This window comes from Rutilus rutilus (assembly GCF_951802725.1).
Source record: "Rutilus rutilus genome assembly, chromosome: 13".
NCBI lineage: Eukaryota > Metazoa > Chordata > Actinopteri > Cypriniformes > Leuciscidae > Rutilus > Rutilus rutilus.
In genome coordinates, this window is record NC_140218.1 from 15197380 (window position 1) to 15222502 (window position 25123).

Genomic DNA, 25123 nt, shown 5'->3' on the forward strand with positions numbered 1-25123 from the left:
GGCATATTCACTACCCTTTCGTTATGTTCGTGGCTGAAAACAGCCACTACTTTAAACTGCTGTAAAAATGTATCAGATAAATATTTTTTTCAAATTTTTTTGCATAAATCTATTAATCAACCTCAGTCCTGCTCAAAAATACTAAATGTTTTTTTAAAAAAATCTGGATTTTAACTCTTTAATTGCCAAATTCATAAATTATGTCACTGATTTGGGGGGGAAAAAACCACACAAAATGACTTATTTCCAATATAAAATGTGATTGTGGACTGGATTTTTTTTTTTTTTTACCTTTTATCACAGTCTTGGACATGTCAAAGATTAGAAACAACATTGGTTTTGATGCATTGTTAGTTTTTGTGCAGCATCAGATTTGAACTTTTTCTCCCTCATTTACTGTTCGTGGCTGTTTTTGCCCCATTGACTTCCATTATAACCACATTTTTTGATTGCAAAGCCATGACACCATATAATCATGCATTTTTGATTGTTGGTGGTTTTCCCTGTTGGGAAGAGGTACAATTTGTAATTTTTACTGTTGATAACCAGGTGGCACCATTAACCCTTTAGATAGGCCTGTTCAAAAAAAATTTTTTTACATGGAGTTATATGGAGTATAATAGCATATTAGTGTGTGTGTGTGTGTGTGTGTGTGTGTGTGTGTGTGTGTGTGTCAAATTTTATGTCATGATTTATCGTGATTAATTGATTTGACGGCACTCAATGTAGCCAATCGTAAATAATTGTTTTTCTCCTCTTCTTGATTCCTGTAGCTCGGCTTCTTCAAGAGAACTCCGTACGGCACCGCCATGGAAAAAGCCCAGCTCAAACCTCAGGCTGCGTCCGAGGCCTAAACTACCCAAGAGCATTCGGAGAACACGTCCCAAAAGAACGTTCTTAACCAGAGCTCATCCAAAGAGAAGATTACTTGCTGTTTAACAAAGACAAAGACTAGACTGCAGTAGAGGAACATGGAGGAAAGATCACTGGATCTTCACTGTACTGCACTAGATGACGAGACCCTGAGGACTTAAAGCCAAATGAATGTTGACATAGTTTATTTTATCTTATTGAATTTCCTTGATGTGGGTTTCGATTTTTAACCACCACTTATAGCCAACCACTTACAAACAGTTTGGGTTGATCTTAACCAAAGCTCAGGTTCACTTGCCTTGCCCGGCAGCAAATGCTCAAGACAGACACAACCTGCACTAACATTACGAGTATGTTTCAATTTTTAACAATTTCACTTAGTTTTAAATCTGCAGTGTAGCATTTTTCATTTTTAGCGTGTTATTTCACTAAACACACTCACACACACGTTTAAACCAAAAAAAAAGGTCTATGCAGTATTTCACAATCAACCAAAGATACTGATACAGGTTTTGTTCATTTATTGTGTTTTGAAAGTGAGAATGAACCCTCATCTCCATTTACCTGCTGTCTTTTATTTCTTCTTTTTTTTATTTTTTATATGAAGACATTTTAAATGTTTTTATGTTTTGTCATGTGATTTCTATTGGAATGGGTTTTCACTTCGAATGAGATGTTTTCAGCTCAGTCACCTCTGTATCTTCCAAAGAAAACAAGCCAAGCTGGTTTCACTCTCAGGTGATGGTGATCGAGTGACGCATTTCCGCGGGAAAATATCGTCAGGATCCATCGCGGAAGGCGTCCGTTCTTCCCTACTGAATGTCAGCCGTTTCTGTCCCGTTATCTCGGTGGCAGCGTCGCCTTAAAAGTCATCTGGGACACAACTGGATCCGCACCGAGCCTGTGAAACCTCACCAATGCCTTGAAGCAGAGCTGTGCTTTGCCATTACTCTAACAGACTCTTGGGCCAAAGAGCGGAAGGGTCGTCCCTCCGAACTTCCGTGGGTGAACGGAGAACCACTGTGGACTTGAACGGAGATTTCCGCAAATGTCGGTGCAAAACGAACTGAAAGCAAACCTCTTCCAAGGCAGCAGGCCTCATCCAGGGACTGAATGTTGAAATACACCTGTATACCTTTTTGTTTTGTCCATTTTGTGCGCGTATGGATGTGAGGTATGAGAGATTTTTGCGGAGCGCCACAGTCAGTGTAGAAATGCCTCCGTACATCATGGTGCTGAAGTGGCGGAATCGGACAGGAAGTAACTGCAATCACCCATCGTGAATCTCCTGTTTCAGCGAGCCACCTAGAAAGGGAAAGCAGCTGGAACTGTGGGATGCGTAGGAAATCTGTATGGAAGTGCAATATTGTTGTATTTTTTTTTTTTCCAAGTCCATTTTAAATTGTTTTGTCGTGTATGTTTATACTATATTTTAGTTAAGTTCTCAGAAATAAGGATTATTTGAAGACAACACCCAGTTTGAGGGTTGAAATTAGCCCAGATGTTTAAAAAACAGTGTAATGCTGTAGTCTGAAGATACAGAAGCATGACTTAATTGCCAAAAAGGTCTAGATTTTATTGGTAAAATGTGAAAATTTCAGTCTTTTGTCAAATCTAAACTGCATTTATGCAGGTTTTAGCAACCAAATATAGTTGTTTGAATTGGTACACAACCAAAAACTGACACAGACACCACTTGAATCCTTCATTATGTTTTTGAATCGCTTTTTGTACAAATTATTTATTCCTCCAAAAGTTAGATTTTAGCCTTGAGATTTTTGTATTTTAGGCGGGAGGAAACACTGGGTATGTCTTCATTTTTTTGTTTTCTATTTTTTTTAAAAACTGCCCCAAACCCCGTTTGTGTTTTTTGAGTTGTAAATATGTTTGGTGAGGAGATTATTTTAATTTTCAGATGATACTGATTTGACGTATTTCATCGCCCCATATTGGGGAGAATCAGAGGGATGTTCAAGTAATTATTTGTATTTACAGTTTGCATTTTAAATAAATCTTTCAGTTTTTTTTTTTTTTTTTACAACTTCTTATTGAATTGTTTTTGATGATTTGGCATGATAGGGAAAATAATTTGTATGTGGGTTTTGATAGTGAATACTTGGTGCATAAACGCACAATATATTTTAAACCAAAAAAAGAAATAGCAACACAAATGTTCAATAATTTATTTATAAAAAAATAAACACTTAGAAAATTAGAAAAAATGCATAAGATATATATTTTCATATATAATGTCTACAAAACTGTTTGTGCTCTCTTCATAGTATTTTGGTGTTTTTTGGCTTTTATATACAGCAGCTAGTGATAATCTGTACATTCTGTCTGCCAGTGCTTGCTTGCTGTGAAATTCAAAGGTTAATATTCATAATACTGTTAATAGGGAATGAGTGCTGACAGACCACATATTTATTGAAAATCAATGCATTTATGTGCATTAATTTTCTATGATCCAGTGATTTAGTCTATTATTCCGCTTACACCATAGTTCTACGGTTATAATACGGTTACCATAGTTATTACGCATATAAATGTCTATATAATGATTATTTACAAGACATTTTTCAGGGTTTTGTCCCTAAAACAACTTCTTTACATCACTTTATGCATCTACAACACAGCCTAAGCCAGTGTTGCTAGTTTGGAAAGAATGTGGCGAAGAGAAGTAGTCAGAATCAACATGGTCATACTATATATATATATATATATTAATAAATAACAGTTAATGCCAGCAGTATAATGTGTCAGATACGGCCCAAACGGTCACAGCAGTCAGATCAGAGCACTTCTGATGAGGCATCAAAAGGAAATGCCATCATTTTCCCAGCCAATGTACGGCTTATCACAGTCCACGCAGCACTGACTTGACAAAGTGTGTGATAGTTTACACCAATTAACCACACATAAAGTGATCATGGATTCCCTCAGTCATTTTTTCTCCAATATGGAGCAGGATGGACTGAAGAAAAGCAGTCTTTGCGGTGTGTCAGCGCTCTATGGTTCTGGAGAGCTGAGTTAGTTTCTTCTGATTGTCGATCACTTTAAGGTTCTGGATGTACAGTCTTACATTGGTTGCATTGCGCAGGGTCAAGGACTGCTCTGAATCTACAAGATATGAGAGGGGGAAATCAAATTAATGCTGATTTATTCCACTCTGTTTTTGAAATCATTTTTGAGGAAAAATTAACAACATACATGTTGATATTCGTATAGCTTGGGCATCCAAGAACATTCTCTCGGTCAAGCCTTTCTGTGGAGATGAAGGCACTGCAAAAGCAGAAAAATTACAGAACATCTCTTAGTTGCAGTTGCAGAGTTCAGAGAACAATTATTTGTTAAACGACATGAGGGAGTTAAAGGGATAGTTCACCCAAAAATGAAAATTCTGTCATCATTTACTCTCCCTCATGTTGTTCCAAACCTGTATGAGTTTTTTTTCTTCTGTTGAACACAAAAGTAGATATTTTAAAGAATGTTAATAACCAGACAGTTGACTGTAGCCATTGACTTTTCCAATCAACTATTTGATTACCGGCACTCTTCAAAGTATCTTCTTTTGTGTTCAACAGAAGAAACTCGTACAGGTTTGGAACAACTTGAGGCAGAGTAAGTTATGACAAAATTTTCATTTTTAGGTGAACTGTCTCTTTAAACTGTGGCGTCCTGTGATCCACTCCACTAGGGGGAGCCGTACCGTAAGGCTGGCTTCTGCACTCTCGAATCATCTTCAATGTCCTGGCTATCATGCGCTGAAAATAAGGTAGAAAGCACATGTTACAAGTTTTTCTCTAAGGCATGGAGTTTAAATTTACAGCATCATTTCAATTAAATGCAATACTCTCACCACAAACTCACCATTTTCTCAAAATTGACCAGTTTATCAGTGTAGTTCTGGTTTCCCTCATGGATAAACGTCATATCTGTCCAGGGAGGTAGATTAAATTGACTGCTATCCACCAAATAGCCATGACATACATAGTAAGTAATGTGAATGAGATTCAGTACCTTTAAGCAGCAGAGGCATGAAGGGAATGTATGGAGGGCTGAGTTTGGCTACAGCCAGCCTGTAGGCCCTGTGGTTACGAGATGGATCCTACAACACATAGATGATTACTTTTCAAATAGTACATAGACATATCTTGACAAAACCATGTAAACATTTGCTCTTACCATCAGTCTTTCATATGCACAGTAGACCCTCTTGGTTTTGTTTGGGAGTCTCTGATCATTAAGATAAAATAAACAGCAATATTTTAAGTCAAGTCATTGATTTGCATAGATCTTTTCACACTACACTGTTTCAAAGCAGCTTTACGGAAAATCGTGATGTTAATGCTCATAACATCTTCATGTATATCTTCTAGCCACATTTAGCAGATTAGAGCTGGTTGATTATATAGTTTACATTTTGCAACGATACAATCAAGTTGAGATTTGCTATATTGGCGTAAGCGAGTACACTGTATGTATGTGGATAAAGTTGGACAAACATATAGTATAGTTACATTTGTGAATGCAAAGTCTTTTAAATGATATGTGTTAGTGATGAATTTATTTTTTATGCTGGTATTTTACACAGAAATAAAACAACAAAAGATTATTTATCTAGACTATGAGAACATACTTGTCCTTACCTCCCATGTCTTATTGAGCCGCTGTACTGCACTGTTACTGAGGCCGAACATCACTGCAAAAAATGAGTTCAGGTTCTTCTGCTCTTTTAAACTGAAATAGATCAAATCAGATGCCCATGAGCTCATAATCCCTCAAATGTGTTTGTTTCACTGTAAATTATTGGTGGTATGATATTACAAAACTCGTTATTTGTGAATAAGTCATGTGACCGGCTGGAACAGTCGAATGTTTTGGCTACCCCTAGTAGTCACAAATGGACATGCACTATAAAAATGGTCATGATTTTACATGAATTAAAGTCACCTTAAAATGGAGTATTAATTATTAATGATTCATCTGTGCACACAACACACATCATTATTTTTATTTACTTATGCACCCTCATAATCTAATCAAAATAACTTCCCCTCCCTCTTGCATCATCATCATATCTTCTCTTCGCGTTTACTGGCGTGAGGGGGGGGGTGGGGGGGGGGGGGGGTGGGGGGGGGGGCATCTGTCACTCACATGACATCAGAGAAAATAGCAAACCACAACCATCAAATCAAGTCCAGCCCTACATTTTTTTTTTCCTTGTTCTAGAAGCAGAATATTCTCAGATATTCATAACAATATGGAAGGAAAGTCTATTGCAACTTCAGTTTCATGCTGACTTTAACACTAGTTTTTTGTTTTTTTTGTTTTTACAAATAAATATAATGTATTCAGAATTTGGAGTCATTTTTTAGGCTTTTGAACATAACCAATTGTTGTAAAAAAAATACAAAAATAAATAAAAGGTAAATAGCAGCATATTGTATACAACTTTTTTTTGTAGCATTTATTACTAACATATATTGGTGTAATTTGTACATTCTCTTCTACAAGTGCTTTAGCGGTAGAGCTGCAAAACACAAAATGAACAAAAAAAGTTTGTTTAATGGATACAGTGGATACAGTGAGTCAAATTGATGTCGTGAAGCTGAACTTATGCAATATTATGACTATGACGTAAAGAGAGACTATTGTAATGGCATTAATGATTAAACCACTGACAGATGTGGAATATCCTCCACTAGTGTGCATGCTGTACTGTATGGCAGCTGACCGTCTTTTGTACTCACACAACAGCCATCTTGATGAACTTCTTCAGTAGTATGGCTCTCTTGAGCAGGTCCTCACAGAGACACAGCTCAGTCACCACCCAGTACTGAACCTCGTTGAAGCGACGGACAAACCGCTCAAGGTTAGCCGTAGTGGCTCCTGGGAACTTTTCCCGGCCGAAAACGTAGTAGACCAGCTCCACCTGTAGTACAGCAAACTATCTTTACTATCAACCCTTATTTAAAATGTCCAATTTAATTATTTTACAGTACATTATTTTATAGTACATAGCATGTCGATAAACATATTCTATATTTCTATGTGGCAAGTTGAGACTTTGCTTGGCAACCACTGTTTATTCATATTATTAAAATGTATAAAAATATATATTTTCATTTAATTGATAACTTTTTAATTGACTTTTTATTAATGTTCCAACCAATTTTTCCACTTTGCGTTGTGCCTAGTTTTATAATATCATATGTAAATATATTACGAATATATATATATATATAGTATATATATATATATATATATATATATATATATATATATATATATATATATATATTTATTCAGTCTTTTTTTCCCATTCATAAACTATTTGTTCTTTAAATAAACTATTAGTATAACTCTACAAGATGAGAGTTGCTTTTATCTGCTCTGTACTTGTTTCAGGTGAACTTTGTATGTTTTTGATTGTTCTGAATGTAAAACAAGTAGTCATTGAAATGACACTTCACTTCCTTCTTGCATTCATCTGATATGCACTTATGCAGACGTGAGATATTTGTTTACCCAGCAGGTGCAAGTCAGGCGTGTGATTCAGACGGCTCGGCTGTAAAATGTTTCAATGACTCGTTCTCTCTGACATGTTTGATTCTCAAACAGATACCGTGGACATTTGTGTCTGTGTAAGATGCCAAGTACACACTGATTTTTACAGCATTATGTCATATAAGTATCACACTGATGTGATGCTCTAACTGTGATTAGCAATGCTGCTGATTAGATTTTAGTATTAGTATTTAGTCATGTTGTTCAATGTTCCTTCTTTATCTGGTAACTGCCATGAAAGAATGTAATGAATTTTGTTGTGCCAGTGACGAATTTGTGTGTTGGTTTGGTTGTTACCTCATGCATGGCCATGAAGAGCTCCCAGTCGTAGCTGGTGTGCTGACTGGCCATGTCCTTGGAGCACATCTGCTCCAGAGTGTCCATGGTGCTCTTCTCTGGCACCAGCTGCTCGCTCACGGGGGTCTGTCAGGGGTAAAACACACACAAACACACACACTTATGTTGTGTTTTCATGTTTTATGGGGACTTTCCATAGACCTAATGATTTTTATACTGTACAAACTGTATATTCTATCCCCTTACACTTAACCTACCCATCACAGAAAACTTTCTGCACTTTTATCACTTAGTATGATTTATAAGCTGTTTTCCTCAATGGGAACCAAAAAATGTCCTCACAAGGACAAGGATTTTGGATATTGCCATCTCTGTGGGGACATATTGTCCCCATAATGTAGGGTTTACTAGGCCACATACACACACACACCAACATTTCACATTTTGGAACTTTAAAAATCTAAAACTGAAATTTGTATTTTAGAATTTTGTCTTGTTCAGTAATTACATAATATATTGATGAATTAATCAAGTCAAATTGCATAAATCAACATTAGCTGAGAAAAGCACCCCCCCCCCCCCCCCCCATAATTTTAAGACATTACATTATTATGGAAAAATTACTTAATGGAACACTATTTTTAGAAGTCAATATATTATGGTATGGAGTATAGACCACTTTTATAATATTTTTATGGTGCTTTTGTGTCATTTTTGAAGCTTGAAGTCAAGTAAAGATTTATCTGAGCAACATAATTGTGTTTGTTTTTTTATTCATGTGCCCTCATAATCTTTAAATCAAAATAACTTCCCCTCCCTATTGCAGCAACATCTCTTCTCTGATGAGGTTTACTGGCGTGAGAGCGAGACCGTGACATGAGATCGACCAATAGCAAATCACAACAATCCAACTATTTTATCAATTCCCGGTGGACCAAATCAAGTCCCGCCCTACATTTTTTCTTGTTTACGAAGCAGTTTCACTTGGATATATGCCACAATAGAGAATAAAAGACTATCACAACTTGCGTTTCATACCGATTTTAAAAGTTTTAGTCCCCACTCATTATAATTGCATATAATAAACAAATATTACATGAAAAAAAAGTTATTTTGGATGAACTAATTATTTAAATCTTGAAAAAAAAACTAGTTTTGCAAAGTTTCAAACTATGTAAATGTACAGAACAATACATTTGTCACAGTTTATATATATTTACAGCTGACTTGTATGACTAGAGTGAGGATTTTTTACTGTGAGTCAGCAATACTTCTGCTGGCATCTCTCACCAGTTGTTCCACTTGGCTGGCAGAGCACAGGAAAAGCCTCTCGTTCACTCCTAAAGAGGCAGACACTGCCGTGGTCTCCAGCTTGAGCTGGACTCTGTCTGCAAGAAGCAAAGCAGAAGAAACTTTGATCACATGAAAATTCGGATCTCCTACAGTAGGTAGGACAAAAACTAATATTGACTTCAATCTGAAACTGTAACAGTTCTGGCACGGTCAGAGGAAACTCTGAAGCCAAATCATCTGAATCTCATAGCTTACCTCCCGAGGAATTCATCTTGACCAGCACATAGTTTCTCTCAGGATCCACTAATGTAGTCAAGATGTCATTCACTGAAGCATCGACTGGCAGCATCACAGTGACAGCCTGATGATTCGGTTTAAAGATCTCATACAAGACTGCAAACGGACAATTGGACAAATTTCATTAGGTAAATTCCCTTTTGATTAATGCGAGCAATTTCACATGGATATTATCCTTATTTTATTTGTATCATGGGTTTGTACTTTTACAAACCTTTATCTTGAGCTTTAATCGACCTTAATTTTCCCACTGGCTCCTCGTAAGCAGAAAACCAATCAAACTTTTGGTTTAGCTGAAACAAACAGATGATGATATTGGATATTAAGAGTTTTCAACATGTGTAGAAAGACTGTGTGTCTGAAGTACATGGACAGCATTGATGATCTCGGGTATGATGGATTTAAGGTGCCTGAGAAAATAAGTGCGGTTCTTATTCCAAGAATGTGAGGAATCAGACACAAGATCAGGTATCAGTGAAGGATGGTCAATATGGCATTTTAAAACTATTTGCTAGGATGCCTTCCTACTAGTTCCTACTAGTATGTTTCACAGTATTGCTCTACAGTGTTTCCTACAGAATTGTTTTACATACACACACTATATATAAACACAATACCACATCACACAGGTGGTGGCAAGTAAGCCTTAATGATGAAACTGATGTGTTTAAAAACGATGATTCATTTAGCAACGGAACAAGTAAGTGATTTAATCAATAATTCGCTCAAAAGAGATTTTTTTCCAAAGTACTTATTTGTTCAGAAACAAAAAATGCTGTAAACCCTAACGCTCAACGCTAGGTTTTAGTAGGGTAAACTTAAATTAAACAAATTAGTTTAAACAAATTAACATTTATGAGAACTTTTTTTTTTTGAGTTCACAAAACTGACACATTTCAAGTAATCTGAATTGTTTAATTGTTTTGAGTATTATGAACTTGTTTATTTTAATTTAGACAAACTTAAAGTTAACTGAAACTGGGCTGGGATTTTAGCATTTACTGAATTAGCTAGTTAAACATAGCCAAGTTTCCTCTACTAAAAATAAGTTGAGATTATATAATTTTAAGTTAAATGAATGAATGAATGAATGAATGAATGAATTAGCTTACTCAAATATTTCATGTTAAGAGCAATTAAAATGCTTAAGTTCAGCTTACTTAAACTTCAAAATTTTAAGTGCTTTCCTTTGCATAACATTGCAACTCACATTCACAACAAAGGTAATATCATATGCGATTTTATTTTTCTTAATGCTGTTTTTTAAAAGTGTAAGCAGTGGGGAAAAGCAGTGCAGGAAACAGAGTTGCACTATATGTATTGTTGTACATATAGGCCTATGTAATTGTTATTTAAACACCTGTTCCCAAATACAGTGCAAACTATATAACGGATGGCTGGGTTTTATGTGACCATGGATACAGCTGACCTACTTTTAGTGTACAATTCAATGCTCTGTCAGAAAGGGATTTACTTTTGTTTAGTTCTCTGAATTTGTCTAAAGACCTCTGGCCACAGAGATGTTGACTTTTCCACTGGAGAGTCTGTTTATTATGCTGTGTCATAAAGTAAGTAGGATTTATTGGTTGGTCTCTTATTGCTGCAAGTTTCACATTAGACTAAGAAACCAGTGCCTCTTACCTTCGTCAGAGTGTGACATCCATTCTCGGTTCTGTAAGGAGTATAAAAGGGAGTAGCTATAAATGTAGGATTAAGTAGAGGTTTGATGACATACAGTAGAAGGTGTGGACTTTAAAAAAGCAGGTCAAATAAAGATTAAGTATGGTATTTATTTTATTATTTGATGACATCAACTTCAAACAGTCGAACCATAATCGTCTGTCAGAGGTCAAATCATAATGTAAGAGACCTGATTGTGGTCATTTTGACTAAATGTATTTCTGTCATGACAACTCTAGAAGTGTTTGGCATGGTAATGGATATGACAATGTTGATATGTTTGGTCTTGGCGGAAAAGATCTGCTGCTGCTGGTGATACGGGACTTGCTACTTGCAATACATACATGACACACCACTGTGAGCAAGTAAGAGACGCTGATGCTGTACAAAATAGCAAACATGAATTACCCACAGTATATACAGGTGGAGCTGAGGAAGGTGGAGGGTTTCTGAAAGCGTGCTGCACTGCTACAGCAAATGCTCACCAAGGCTGCATTTACACTGCAAGTCTTAATGCACTGATCCGATCTTTTGACCATATCTGATTTTTGGCCCGCCTGTTTACACTCACTTTAGACAGGACTTGTATCCGATAGCTGTGTTTACATTAATTCCCACCCAATTTGATTTTCGGTGATCGTTTTACTCTCCGCAGAGTTACATTCCTGGTTTTGAATGGCCGTGAAATTAAAATTATTTATATAATTCATGTCGGGTGGTCATGATTATTTTCCAGCATGGACAAGATAACAGCTGTCATGACTCATGAATGCAGCGCAAAATCTGACGTTTAACAGATATATAGTCAATAAAAACCAAATAATTGTAATTTATCTACAGCTCAGAATTCTGAAGTGAAATAAAGTAGCCCTGTACATTTTTTTTTTTAGGGATTCGAATGAATTAACCAGAGAGCAAGAGAGAAACCTACAGTAATAGTGAAGCTTGTTGGTCATTGCTGAGAAATCTAATGTAGCTTTCAGTAGTGAAGCTGTTTTATTTCAGTAGTGAAGCTGTTTTATTTCAGTAGTGAAGCTGTTTTATTTTAAGTCACAGGCAGAGGTGGAAAACCAGCTCCTGAATGTTTCTGCGTTCGCGCAATTTCTTTTCTTTGTGAATAAACGTGTCGTCCTCGCCTTGTGGAATTGGAATTCAAAGGGGAATTGGATATGCGTGTTTAGACGTAGGTCGGATGTATAGATATCGGATATGTATCTGATTTAAAACCACATTAGGAAGTGGCTCAGATCAGATGCGGATTGCGGATTTCTGTGTTTACACGTGTGCAACAAATTCCGATCTGTGTCAGATGTGAGTAAAAGATCGGATTTTTTGTGCCAGTGTAAACGCAGCCTAAGTATTTGAAGGTTGAGCAGGAGAAGGATGGCTACTGATACAGCTGTGCCCTATAGAGACTGACGTGATTGCAAGCAGCCTGCACCATCTAGAATTTCATGACAGAACTGTATATGTGCAGGTGTACAAATGTAGGCGACATTGGCAAATGTTTTACTTACATTTTTGTCTTCCTTCTGTCCCTCAGCTGTTCTTTGAGCATGCTGGAAAGTCTTGAGTCAGCCATCACCCCCTCCCTGAATTTCTATCATAAAGTCATATAGATGGAGCTATTTCACTTCAGGATCAACATTTTGAGTGATTAATATTTTTCCAGCATTATGTTACCAGAAAAGCCATTTCAGAGGCAAAAAATGTTTAATGAAGGGAATGTACCGTGCTATCAAAATCTAAACTTGTGAAACGTAAAAGACATGAAAAATGGTACTACAGCATTTAACCCATTTTTACCTCTAGGAATTCAAAGGCCACAGGATTGTCCCTCAGTAAGAAACCATACAGAGCCACCCACTGACCCACCAGTTTCACAACCTTTTGCTTGGTGTTGAGAGCATACGCTGCCTTCTCCAGGTCTGAGCCTTCTGATGGCTCCGCTTGGTAGGTGCAAATGCAGGTTAAGGAGTGAAATTTGACCAAAAAATGATAATAAATATAACAATAACAACACAGAAATATCAAAATGCAGCAGATTATCAGTGTTTCCTGTAGTAGAAGGATATTGATGCTGGAGGGCCGCACAGAGCTGACTGTAGGGCATGAAGACTGGATGTGTTAGGAGGAAGTCACTTACACTGGGATCTGTAAGAAGCACAAAAGAGACTCATAAACTTCATTAACAAGGATTTGTTTACTTGGCAGAGCTGTCCTGAGAAACCCAGAACATTCTGAATCATCTGACTGCTGGTTTTAAATGGATGCGTAAACACCAAATGAACAGGAATGTTTTGGTCTCTCCCTCAGTCCGTTCTTCTGCAATGCGCCTGGGGTACATAACTGAACTCAAACAAACAAATACTAGATTTCTAAAGTATTTTTTGTTAAGTTTAGCTTAAATGTTACACAAGTTACAAACCATGGATCTGCCATACCTATAAAATCACTGCTTTCCAGTTTAATCGTCTCCAGCATGTGTTCTAGGATCTTCTCTGGCGTTCCTGACATTACTGTGTACCTGCGAGAGGTGGATAATTCAAATCGATAATTAGGTGTCCTCCATTTCCATCATTCATAATTGGTTTAATGCACTTGAAATCAAATAATAGTCATGACTAATGATTTAGCTAGCATTTCATTGTACAATAGCACTTCTGTAGGTGAAGTATTTGCATGAATCACCTACAGTGGTTGCACTTTCACTGCAGACGTTTTTTAAAAATGAACTGCTTTACCTAATCTGGATATTTATTATTCAGGGCTCGTTTCACTTGCTGATTTTATATGAATGGTTTATGAAGATGCATTTGAATTGGCTGATTTAATTTACTTACATGCATGCTAAAATGGGCTTATTGCTGTGAGTAGATATTATCATAAATGAAATAAATGCAGTTCAAATTAGTAAGTAATTGTTTTTATTAAATCATCTATGCGAGCTAAAATCTGTTATTTTTTTAAGTTGAAAGGGCCAGAGGCCTTGGGCTAAAACATGGACACACAGTTTTATGAACTATCGTTAAAAAGTTTGGGGTCAGTAAGATAAAAAAAAAAGAAAAAAAAAGAAATTGCATTAAAATGACCAAAAGTGACAGTAAAGACACGTATAATGTTACAATAGATATATTTCTAATAAATGCTGTTCTTTTGGACTTTATTCATCAAAAAATCCTGAAACAAAAATATTAATCAGCACATCTGTTTTTAACATTGATATTGATAATGATAATAATAAGAAATATTTCTTGAACAGCAAATCAGCATATTAGAATGATTTCTGAAGGATCATGTGACAGCTTTGCCATCACAGGAATAAATGACATTTTTAAAACTAGTTTAAAATGAATATTAAAAAAATATAAATTTTTACTGTATTTTGATCAAATCAGTGCAGCCTTGGTGAGCATAAGAGCCTTCTTAAAGTTGAAAAACATTTAAAAAAATCATACAGACACCAAACTTTTGAATGGTAGTGTATGCTGTAATAATAAGAATTAAAAATTAAATGTATAATTTTTTATGCTCAAATAGTTTTTACATTAAAGGTATAGTGGAGGATTTTCTTTTCAAGACTATTGGTCCTCCTAGTTGTCAATCATTCTGATGATATGTTTACGTAAGGCCGTCGTACGTGCTCGTCCCTAGGTAGTTTTCTCTTTCTGCGCATGCGCACTTTCAGGTGTATGTGTGTGGTGAGCCGTTTATATACTCTGTCTATGGTGGTGAGCTACGGTTTCAGCCATTCATTGAAGCTCGCCGTTCTCACCGGGTTTTTTCAAAATGTCTGAGGGTCGCAAGAGAAAAAGTGTCTACGAATTGTATGACAAGAAGAGAAAGGCCTCTGAAGGAAGAAACAAGACCAGAGTGTTTTTGGGACGCTGGCGTGCGCTAAAAGCACAGGTTGGGCTTCCCACTGATGCCTCAGTCGCGAAGTTTCTACTCGACAGGTAAAGTTTGGCATGCTATTTGGAGAAATCCATTTAAAATCACTGCTAGTAAAAGTTAATGTAAGCTATGATTAGCGATGCTAGCCCTGGCACAAGTCGCGCACCGACAGCAACTTGTAAACAGAGCGTGCACGAGGAGAACTAGGCTCGTGCATGCTCTCTCGTGCACACGTTTAATAGGCGTTCCCTCTCGGGAGCAGGTAGAGTGTTGCGCATGTGCATTTTTTCAAAAAGTGGAGAGGGCGGTTCTTTTCTAAAATTCGGGAAAATCCTCCACTATACCTTTAAATTAAATTTGGTGCAGAAATTACACACTTTGGCTTCAATTAAATCATTGAGATGTGCAATTTAGTACATAATTTGACAGAATTATTTACTTGTTGCTGCTTGCTGATCCTCCCTGATAGGTGGACTCCTGTGCCGAGCTCTTCTCAAGGACCAGAACCACTTTACCATGTTCCTCCAGGCGGACGGTGTTGGCCTCGACATCCTGCAGTTACATTCAGGTTATAGATTACCACAGATACACATCCGCACATGCAGATGCTAGGCTATGCACACAAAACCTACCTTAAGTATACGTATAAAGTCCTGCTTGTCCACCCGCAGGAAGTGGCAGTTGTCCTCTCTTAGGATGATAGTGGCAGAACGAGGGGCGTCGTTCACCAAGGCCAACTGCCCAAAGTCGTCTCCCTCATGGAGCGTGGTCACCAAGCCCTGTGTGACACGCATACACAAGATCATCTTTCCTTAAGAGGAACAGTATGAATAACCTTCAAACAATGTAAGTATCTATATTTAAACTCAGTGACTTCTTAAGGTCACTAAGCTGAAGTTAAACGGTTCTACCTTGCCGTGTGTGATGACATTAACAGAGCCTCTCCAGATGATGTACCAGGAAGTCCCTTTGTCCCCCTGACTGAACACTGACATAAACACAAACACATTACATTGTATTCTTATAATAAACACAATATTATCCAAAATTGCAGCAGAGCAGAGCGAGCGTTTTCAGTTCATTCCATAGAAATGACGCACCGTCACTCGTCTCATTCGCTCCGATTAAATAATTCCCGCAGGTTCCGTGCTCACACCAAAAGCACGTGCACCAATTAACTATTTTAGTGGCGCTCACATACAGCTGCCTCTCAAACAGCTCACGAGTATCAAATTGACTTCTTTATCATGGCTTAATGCGCTTAAACGGTTAAATACATTAATTATGTCAAAATGCCCTTCTTGCCGAGTATTCAGGTAAATACAGTCGGTTTGTAGCGTAGTAGAGAAAGAAAACGCATGTTCTGTGTAACATTATATTGGATCTGTGCTTAAGCTCTTAAAGTGACAGCAGCCTAATAATCCTGCTGCTGCCTGTCCTGTTAATCAGAGAACAAAAGAGAAAGTCACTCTTTTACATTTACATTTAGTCATTTAGCAGACGCTTTTATCCAAAGCGACTTACAAATCAGGACTAAATTAAGCGAGTCATCATGAAGAGGCAAAAGACAACAACAACGCAAGAAGTGTTCAGAATACGAAGTTCATGCATTATTCAGAGTAGCATAAGCATGATAAGTGGGATTTTAAGGGAAAGGTTTTTTTTTTTTTTTTTTTTTTTTTTTTTTATGAGTTTAGGTGCTCATGGAAGAGATGGGGTTTTTTTTTACCTTGACTGAATAACTTTTGTAACTTTAATTGTAAGCATTAATCTGTATTTAATTTTTTCAATGAAGACTATCTAGTGTTATTTCACATTTGATTACTTTAATGTCTGTAGTATTTCTTACATGAATACTACTGTTAGACTCACACTTTATTTCATTTGTCTCTTGATTCTACTGTATTTATTTGTGCTATTATTTGCGGTTTGTTGATTTATTTTATTTTATTACTGTCTGTTTACTTGTCTTTTTTGTCAATTTAGTTCAATGATTCAAATAAAGCATCCCTGTAATGTGTGTAAGCTGTGTGTTGCAAAATTACCCAAAGTATCAAGATTATGAGATAATAACAAATATCTGCATGGCAGTTTATATGGCAGGTTTCCCCGTGGTATCGAAAAATCGATATTTTTCAAGGTATCGTTTCGAAGTTGAAAAGTCCAGTACATAAAATCAAGACTCATCCTTTCCATGTCTGAGTCCACTGGATCCATTTAAAAGTAATTTAATCTTAATATCAGAATAAAACATGCAGCATTAATATGCTTTAAAAAATTTAAAATGAATCCAAATAAAATAATCTCCAATAATATGAGTTTATGAAACTTGACAGATTTTAAAAGTGAGAATAAACTACCCTATTAGATATTCATCAGTGTGTCTGCTTCCTACTCATGCTATTCACTATGCATGAATGACACACCAGACAAAATGCTTTCCGTTTTTCCTTTGTCTCTCAGTTTGCTGATATTACGACGTCAATCATCCAATTCATCACGTAACAAGGGAATTACACAATAAAATGATTTAATCATCTCATTCACATGCTGTTTGCTATGGTGCCTAACCAGAAAGTTTGCTGCTCATTTTTACTCTGGCTATGCGCTAATTCAATATTAGCAACGTTCCTTCATCCCGCCCACCATTAATGAAATGTCATCATTGCTTTCACACTCACAGACTGTTCCTGCCTTGGCATGGCTTTCAAAAACCAGCACTGCTGCCAGCTCCTTCCGAACCTACGGGAAAGAGTGAAGGATAAAAGAAACGAGGGATGAATGAAGATTTTTTGCGCAAACAAACTTGACGGGTGTCAGCGAGTGTTAACTCACAGATGTAGACAAGTGGGCCACAGCTTTGATGTGCAGAAGTTCTTCGTAAATAACTTCCAGATCATCAGGGGTTCTCTGGTTCGGGCTAAGACATGGACACACAAATTATTACACACAGAAATCTTATGATGTTTATAATAGAGATTAAATGTGAAGTTTGTCTCCTAGAATTCTCCTATCCCAGCGTAATATGTAGAAACAACTATAACTGTCACAAAATTTGCCATGGGAAACTTAATTTGTCATTGATTTTTAAAGAAGTCTGACATTAGCATGTTGCTAAGCTAACGGACACTTTATATAACACTTCATTTTAATGGTCCACTTTAGACATTCTACTAACTATAAGTAACTTTGCAACTACATGTCAAAGAACTTTCAGAGTATTAGTAGACTGTCCTCCTAATATCTGGTAACACTGTATTTTGATGGTTCCCCAACAGACATTCTACTAACCATAAGTAACTTTGCAACTACATGTACTATATTTTTTCCACTAACTCGAACCCTAACGCTTAAAACTAACGGCCTACTAACAGCAAACTAAGGGTTAACTGACATGTAATTGCAAAGTTACATATAGGTAGTAGAGTGTCTAAAGTGGACCATCGAAATAAAGTGTAACCTTAAAGTGTACCCTTATTGGGTATTTCAATTTGAATTAAACTAAACAATTTTAATAATACTTTTAAGTTTATTTATAATCAGCAAACAAATATAAACTGTGTTTATGAATGTTATTTTTTTTTTAGGCTGTTTTAGCACAATTTCTCATGTCTTACCATTTACGCAGTATCATAGTCAGAAGAGCATCTGGACCCATTTGGACTAGTAGCGATAAACTCTCTTGGAGTTCATCGTCTTTGGAGTCTTTCTCATTAGTTGTGTGGTTAAGGTCAAAGTCGGCCTCCATAAAGCGGTAAAACTGTGTGTCTTTGTCATGGAAGTTTAACTCCTGTTTCACTGTTCATTTTGACAGAGACATTGGTTGTCAGTTAGTCAATATATTCAGACATCATGGTACTACCATGACATGCACCATTGTGGTAAATACAACTTACATAAATGATGTAATCACTATGGTAAATCAAAGTGCTACAGTATTACCTCCTGATACATCACTGTACCATTTTTTTATTATTATTTTTTGCACATAAACATGTGTAGACATCCAAAGAAATTGTTGTTAATACTCACCATGAACCAGAATGCCCTCATCCACCAAAACTTGAAACATTCCGACTGCCTGACTCCGTGACTGGAAACAATCATTGAGTTTCATTAGCCAATCCACAAGTTCCTTCCCACTGCTGCACTGTCTGTGGGACAAAGCGGAAAACCATTAAGCTGTCGAAAAGCTGAGTAGTGACTTTAAAGTGTTACATGTTTTTATCTGCATGTCTTTGTGGTTGATTGAATCATGTAAGTTGATTTATTTGTTTCTCCAAAGGATGCTGAGTGGGAATGCTTAGATGCATTTCCGTCACAATCAAAAATATAACAAGTTTGGCACAAGCACATGACATATACGGAGTGAAAGCTGCACCTGTAGGTCTTAAGATGGTGTTTTCTGTCTCTTATCAAGCCTGGATTACGCTCCAACAAAGTGATGTAAACCACCCGCGCAGCCTTCAGGATTCGTTCGGACAAAAACTGACAGAGAGAAAAAGAAAAAAGGTAATGAACATTTTTACTGTCATTATTTTGTAATTTTGTTTGGTGACACTAAGCCATACCTTTACATGTCTTTTTATACTATTTAAATATTTAAAATTGGCACCTTTCACTTTCTTAAGGTTTTAGAAATGGTTCAAATATGTTTTGAATGTCTTTGCATACTATGTAAAGGCATGTGAAATGAAAATTGACACCATTTACATTTTAATGACCTTCTTAATGACTTGATAATGATAATGATATTATTTGATGCTATTAAACAATATCAACCCAATCAACCAAACAGTCCCATCAAAACCTAAACCCAAAAACCTGCAATAATTATTTCCCACTGAATGTTCAGAAATATGCCACATCATGCAAGTTAACTCTTTCCCCACCAGTTTTTTTTTTGCCAACCACCACGTTTTTGACCATTTAAAAAAAAAAAACTTCATAGCCCCCAGAATACTTTGTTGTATGAATACCTGAACATGCAATATATCAAAAGAAAGAACAGACCCTCTGCTTTTAAACAAAAACTGTTTTATTCTTTAATGCATTCTTTTAACACTTGAATGTGAAAATAATTTTTTTATCAAAGACTACGGATCAGATTCAGAACGATGATCAAAACATAGATGTAGATCGAGTCCATCAACACCCCTAATGCTTGCACAGTCCTATAGCTTGTCCTGGGTCGACATTTCATTCAGTAACATTATGGCAGTTTTGATTTATATGTGGTCTGATGTTGATAAACGCGTTGTTTTACATATGCATCTCCTTTAGGGTTGCAAAGGGGCGGAACATTTCCGGTAAATTTCCAGAAAGTTTCCGGTAAATTTCCATGGGAAGTTAAGGAAATATTCCATATTACCACGGCAACCACTCTGAAAGTAACTGTACACATAAGAGACGGATAGATACATTATTTAAGGTTATTTCTATTCATTAGAATATTGATATATGAACTTGTTGCCAAGTAAGCCCCGTCCCTCTCTAAACTTTCAGTGTGCTGCACTGCTCTAGTTGATTTCTGTTGAAGAAATTTAGCTTTAATAAATATATTTCCCCATAATATCATCAAAACTTACTTCACTTTGTTTAGTCCACAGGCTCAAATGTGTGCCTTCAATAGTCTTGTGCTTTGGGCTTCTGTACATGTGATGGAGGCATGCACAGTGCCAGTAGGGGGTGTGGTCTCAATAGCCATGCAATAAGCAGTGTGCTATGTGCATGTGATTGAGGAATGGCATGGATATTCAAGTGTATTTGAATGGCATGTTTGTTTTAGTCAAGATTATGCTAAAATATACTTTCCTCAACTATATTTAAGTTCCCTATGAGGAGCCAACCTTCAACTTTGAAAATTCCCAGTTTATTCCCGTTTATTCCCATAAATTCCTGTTAATTCCCTCAAATTCCCATGGAAAGTTTCCATCTTTGAAAATTCCCAGAATTTTGCAACCCTAATCTCCTTACATATGATATTGCTTGTTTCTGCTTCTTCTTCGCATGTGTTTTGATCAGGAGATTCAGTACTCTTTCAGAAGTTCCGTAATAGTGCTCCTTAACGTACAACAGTGAAAACAAGGAAGCCCGGAAAATTCCGGGAAATAATTAAATGCAGTGCAATTACGGTTTCATGTTGTCTTTGAACTGGATGACAGTTTGCTCATTTCCATAGGAAGACTGGGAAAGTTTACTCTTGTCTTCATTCATACATAAAAATTCCTTTACGATTATTTGAGCTGTATAGAAACACAGTCGAGTTGGGTGTTTTACTGAACAGGTGAGTGGCGGTTGAGAATGTGCCACATCTTTTCCAACACCTCCTCCTCCGCCGAGTTGAATTGACCAAACCAAAGATCGCTACCGTTCACACTCCTCCCCCGTATGAAAGCTGTTTCTCTGCTCGTCTGTTTTCCTTCTAATAACTTGCTCTGTTTTCATCCATCCCTCCCTTTCAGGACTTCTGTTTTCATTCCACGTCTCCTCCTTTCCAACCCTTAGCTCTGTTGGACCCCCCGCAGATGGCGCGTCCCGCTCCAACTCCCAAACAGACTGAGAAAACTGGAGTGTAAGAACTCGACCTCATTGATTGAGGCTACGGTTTATTGAACTACTGAAGCATGTCACCGTTGTTGCTACGCAGCCTTCGTTGTTTTTTTTTTTGCTGCATGCCTGCCAAGACCAGTTATGATAAAACTGGTTTGGCGCATTGACACTGTAAAAACTGTCGAAGTGGAGTCAAACACAGGAGACAAACGAGTAGGGATGGCAAGCATTGCATTAGAAGTTAAATATTTTCATGCTAAAAAGGTTCCAAGCTGGTTTTAGTGCTGGTGTACCAATGAAAGGAGGCTTGCTGGTTTAGATAGTTAAGAATATTTTAGGGACACCGGCATCCAAAACACAACATATCCTGGTCTTTTCACTATGTAAGTGATTGAAGTGGTTTTAGTAGAGATCACACACACCAAAATACACCTAATTTTTACATTTATGCTTCAGAACATCAAAAGCTGCAAGTTCAAAGCCAAACGCCTCAAGCTGTTGCATGAGGCCGAAAACAGCATTGCATCCAAAGTAAATCTGATAACTGTTTGTGCATTTACTGAAGAAAATGAGAGTTGTGATGGCCACACAACTAGCTGTCATGATGTTAGGGTGTTGTGTGCGGTTGCTAGGGCATTGCTATGTGGTTGCTAAGGTGTTCTGTGTGGTTGCTTTGGTCCAAAATTAAAAGTACATACACTACTGTTCAAAAGATTGGGGTCAGTATGTTTTTATGCATTTATTTGATCATAAATGCAGTAAAAAAAAACAGTAGTGTTGTTAAATATTTCTACATTTTAAAAATAAATGTTTTCTATTTTAATATATTTTTAAATGTGTTTTATTCCTGTGATGGCAAAGCTGAATTTTCAGCATCATTACTCCAGTATTCAGTGTCACATGATCCTTCAGAAATCATTCTTATATTCTGATTTGGTGTTTAAGAAATATTTCTTATTATTATCAATGTTATGCTGCTTAATATTCTTGAGGAAACTGTGATTAATTTTTTTGCTGAATAGAAAGTTTACAGCAAATCATTTAAACAGAAATCTTTAGTAACATTGTAAATGTCGTTACCGTCACTTTTGATCAATTTCATACATCTTTGTTGAATAAAAGTATTAATTTCTTTAAAAAATCGTATTGACTCAACCTTTTAAAAGGTAGTGTATTTTTAGTGAGCAGTACATCAAGTAGTGAGACATACTAGCATTTTGTCTTAACATCTAGCTAAATTCATTTAGCTTATGATTACTAGATTTGGATTAATATAATATTAATACACTCAGAGTTGCCTTGCTAGCAATTTCTCTACAACCGAAAAGTTAAAAGAGAACAGTCACAAAGTAAACTCATTGTGGGCAATATTAGCCCAAAAAGCATGAGCACCTTAAAAACCTTCAGGAAATATACAAGCAATATCCTAAAAAACACTTATTGCAATCTTGCATACTATTTAGGATGGATAGTATGTGATTCGGGACAACACGCTTCTGCTCCACCCTAGCATTCTTCATGTGATTTTCTGGAAAGTTTGAGCCTTTATTTGTTTGTTCTGTATCCTCTGCAGAACAGTTTGTCTTAAACTTGATTCGCCTTCATTTCTCACACTTTATTTGTTGTGGTTGTTGCTGAGGGCGGTGACGTGTGCCTCTTCTTGGAGGCCCCTGGCCTGGTCGCTCAGTCACGGTGATGTTATTGGCTTCTGACCCGTGAGGGATCGGCTGACCCGTCTTTTCAGTCCAAAAGGAGGCCACATCTACAGTGCTGTTCTCACAAGTCCACTTCACTAAACGCTGCACAAGAACAGTGCTGTATACAACATGTGCTTATTCTCCGCTCCACATTATCCCGGGGGCGATTTCAGAGTTATAATTCTCTTGATGCGTGTTAATGTAACTCATTTGGTAATTAGTATTTAAGTTAAGCCAACTAAGTGGTCAACCTCCATCTAGCCTGTATCCTCAAGAGACTTACACAGCGCAGAGCTCTCCATCTAGCTCACTTTACACAGCGTGTGCCCAGACACTGTGTCTGCAGACCCTGAGCATGTAAATCTCTCCCCTGTCATCTCTGCGTCGTGATTCTGTCCCTGGAGATGAGGGTATAGATGGGAACTGGCAGCCTATTCCCAGCATTCTACAGTCTCCTTGGGAATAATTACTTCACTGTGGAGCACTGACTCTGACTACTCTGCTGAACACCTGGGAATACATGGATCATAGAACACCTGTGACAACAAAGAGCTACACTTGACTCAATCTCCTAAATATCATAAATGAACTTCAATTTCTTAGGTCACTTTAGTGGATACACTATAAAGTTTGGGGTCTGTAGAAGCCTCTCAGGCTCGCCAAGACTACATTTATTTAATCACAAACACAGTAAAAACAAATATTGTGAAATATTATTACAATTTAAAATAACTATATTCTAGTGTAATATATTTTAAATGTAATGTATTCATGGAACATAAAAAAGCATCATTACTCTTAGTCTTCAGTGTCACATGATCCTTCAGAAATCATTCTAGTAAGAAACATTTCTTATTATTATCAATGTTGAAAACAGCGCTGCTTAATATTTGTGTGGAAATCATGATTCAAGATTCTTTGATGACTAGAAAGTCAGCATTTAAAAAATATATATTTTGTAACAATATAAAAGTCTTCACTGTCAGATTTGATCAATTTAAAGTATCCTTGCTGAAAGAAAGTATTAATTTCTTCTTCTTCTTCTTTTTTTAATCTGATTGACTCTTGAAAGGTAGTATACATGTTCAACACATTAACTTTGGACATGTTCCACTGATGTTTGACAACCTGAAAGTGTGCAAACAAGTCTTATTGTTGGATTTATCTATTATTTCACCTTGCAAAATATTTGGCTTACAAAATGTGTTTCTGCTATATTTACATATATATACTTGCTTTTCTGTTTCTCTCAGGTGTGCCTAAGGATCCCAGGAAAGCTCCAACCAAACAACACTGAACACTGCTAATGTAACATCTCCACGTGAGTAAGGGTTTGTCCAGAGGGAGAGGGTGGCATTGTCAGACTGCTATACAAACAGTCACCAAAAACAATGTAGAAAGGCAACATGATAGTACTTACTGTACAATATAGATGTATAATAGATGTGTTTCACCACAGGGGTTTCTAAACACAGTGTGAACTTTTCTAATGAAACGTCCTCAAACCAGGGCTCAAGTAGTTCTAGTTCAGTTAATGTGACAAAAATACTGTACACCACAACTACTGTACAGTACACCACCTGAACCGCTGAAAAAAATATGTATTGTTCAGCCCTGTTTGTATGAATATGAATAGCTGTTCAACAACTCAACAGAGCCTCACCCTACTGAGCTTTGCAAACCTCTAACACAATACCTCATCTATAAAGTTTTTTTGGTGCTTCCTTTGTATACAAGTGTTAGTCACCCACATGCTTTGGGTTTTTGAAGTAGCAGCAGCGCAGACCCGTCCACCTCTGTTGTGTGGGGAGGAAACAGGCTGTGTTTTCCATCTGTGGGCGACGGTAACAGCGGAGGCAGTCGTGATGGTGTGACCTTGGTGAGCCATTCCGTACAATACACACTGCACTCACAATAGAGGTGGGCAGGAATCATATCAGAAACACTGAGGCCGCTCAGGATGCATTATG

At 36.9% G+C, this 25123-nt stretch overlaps 2 protein-coding genes and 1 long non-coding RNA gene across 4 annotated transcripts in view; 2 read left to right on the forward strand and 1 right to left on the reverse strand.

Annotated features, from left to right (window-relative positions):
- itga5 (integrin, alpha 5 (fibronectin receptor, alpha polypeptide)) overlaps positions 1–3079 on the forward strand; it is a 54244-nt gene extending 51165 nt beyond the window's left edge. Inside the window, exon 30 of the mRNA XM_084427996.1 lies at positions 774–3079. Within this exon, the coding sequence (XP_084284122.1) occupies positions 774–854 (81 nt within the window). The 3' untranslated portion in view covers positions 855–3079. The remainder of the gene's footprint in view (positions 1–773) is intronic.
- A 650-nt stretch (positions 3080–3729) lies between these two features.
- Positions 3730–25123, reverse strand: part of rapgef3 (Rap guanine nucleotide exchange factor (GEF) 3) — a 38408-nt gene continuing 17014 nt past the window's right edge. For both annotated transcript variants that reach the window (XM_084427998.1, XM_084427997.1), the window contains 25 exons: positions 19286–19392; positions 18937–19058; positions 18522–18702; positions 17740–17824; positions 17586–17646; positions 15816–15892; positions 15537–15683; positions 15344–15456; positions 13455–13537; positions 13086–13164; positions 12817–12967; positions 12528–12610; positions 10972–11002; positions 9545–9623; positions 9289–9426; positions 9031–9128; positions 7741–7866; positions 6627–6808; positions 5523–5613; positions 5059–5109; positions 4894–4981; positions 4744–4808; positions 4583–4637; positions 4084–4155; positions 3730–3993 (listed from right to left, as the gene is read on the reverse strand). In XM_084427998.1, the coding sequence (XP_084284124.1) occupies positions 3875–3993; positions 4084–4155; positions 4583–4637; positions 4744–4808; positions 4894–4981; positions 5059–5109; positions 5523–5613; positions 6627–6808; positions 7741–7866; positions 9031–9128; positions 9289–9426; positions 9545–9623; positions 10972–11002; positions 12528–12610; positions 12817–12967; positions 13086–13164; positions 13455–13537; positions 15344–15456; positions 15537–15683; positions 15816–15892; positions 17586–17646; positions 17740–17824; positions 18522–18702; positions 18937–19058; positions 19286–19392 (2484 nt within the window). In that variant the 3' untranslated portion in view covers positions 3730–3874. The remainder of the gene's footprint in view (positions 3994–4083; positions 4156–4582; positions 4638–4743; positions 4809–4893; positions 4982–5058; positions 5110–5522; positions 5614–6626; positions 6809–7740; positions 7867–9030; positions 9129–9288; positions 9427–9544; positions 9624–10971; positions 11003–12527; positions 12611–12816; positions 12968–13085; positions 13165–13454; positions 13538–15343; positions 15457–15536; positions 15684–15815; positions 15893–17585; positions 17647–17739; positions 17825–18521; positions 18703–18936; positions 19059–19285; positions 19393–25123) is intronic.
- On the forward strand, positions 10205–13923 carry LOC311302271. The gene is made up of 3 exons (XR_014629553.1): positions 10205–12325; positions 12502–12663; positions 12778–13923. It is a non-coding gene; the product is annotated as an uncharacterized lncRNA (long non-coding RNA).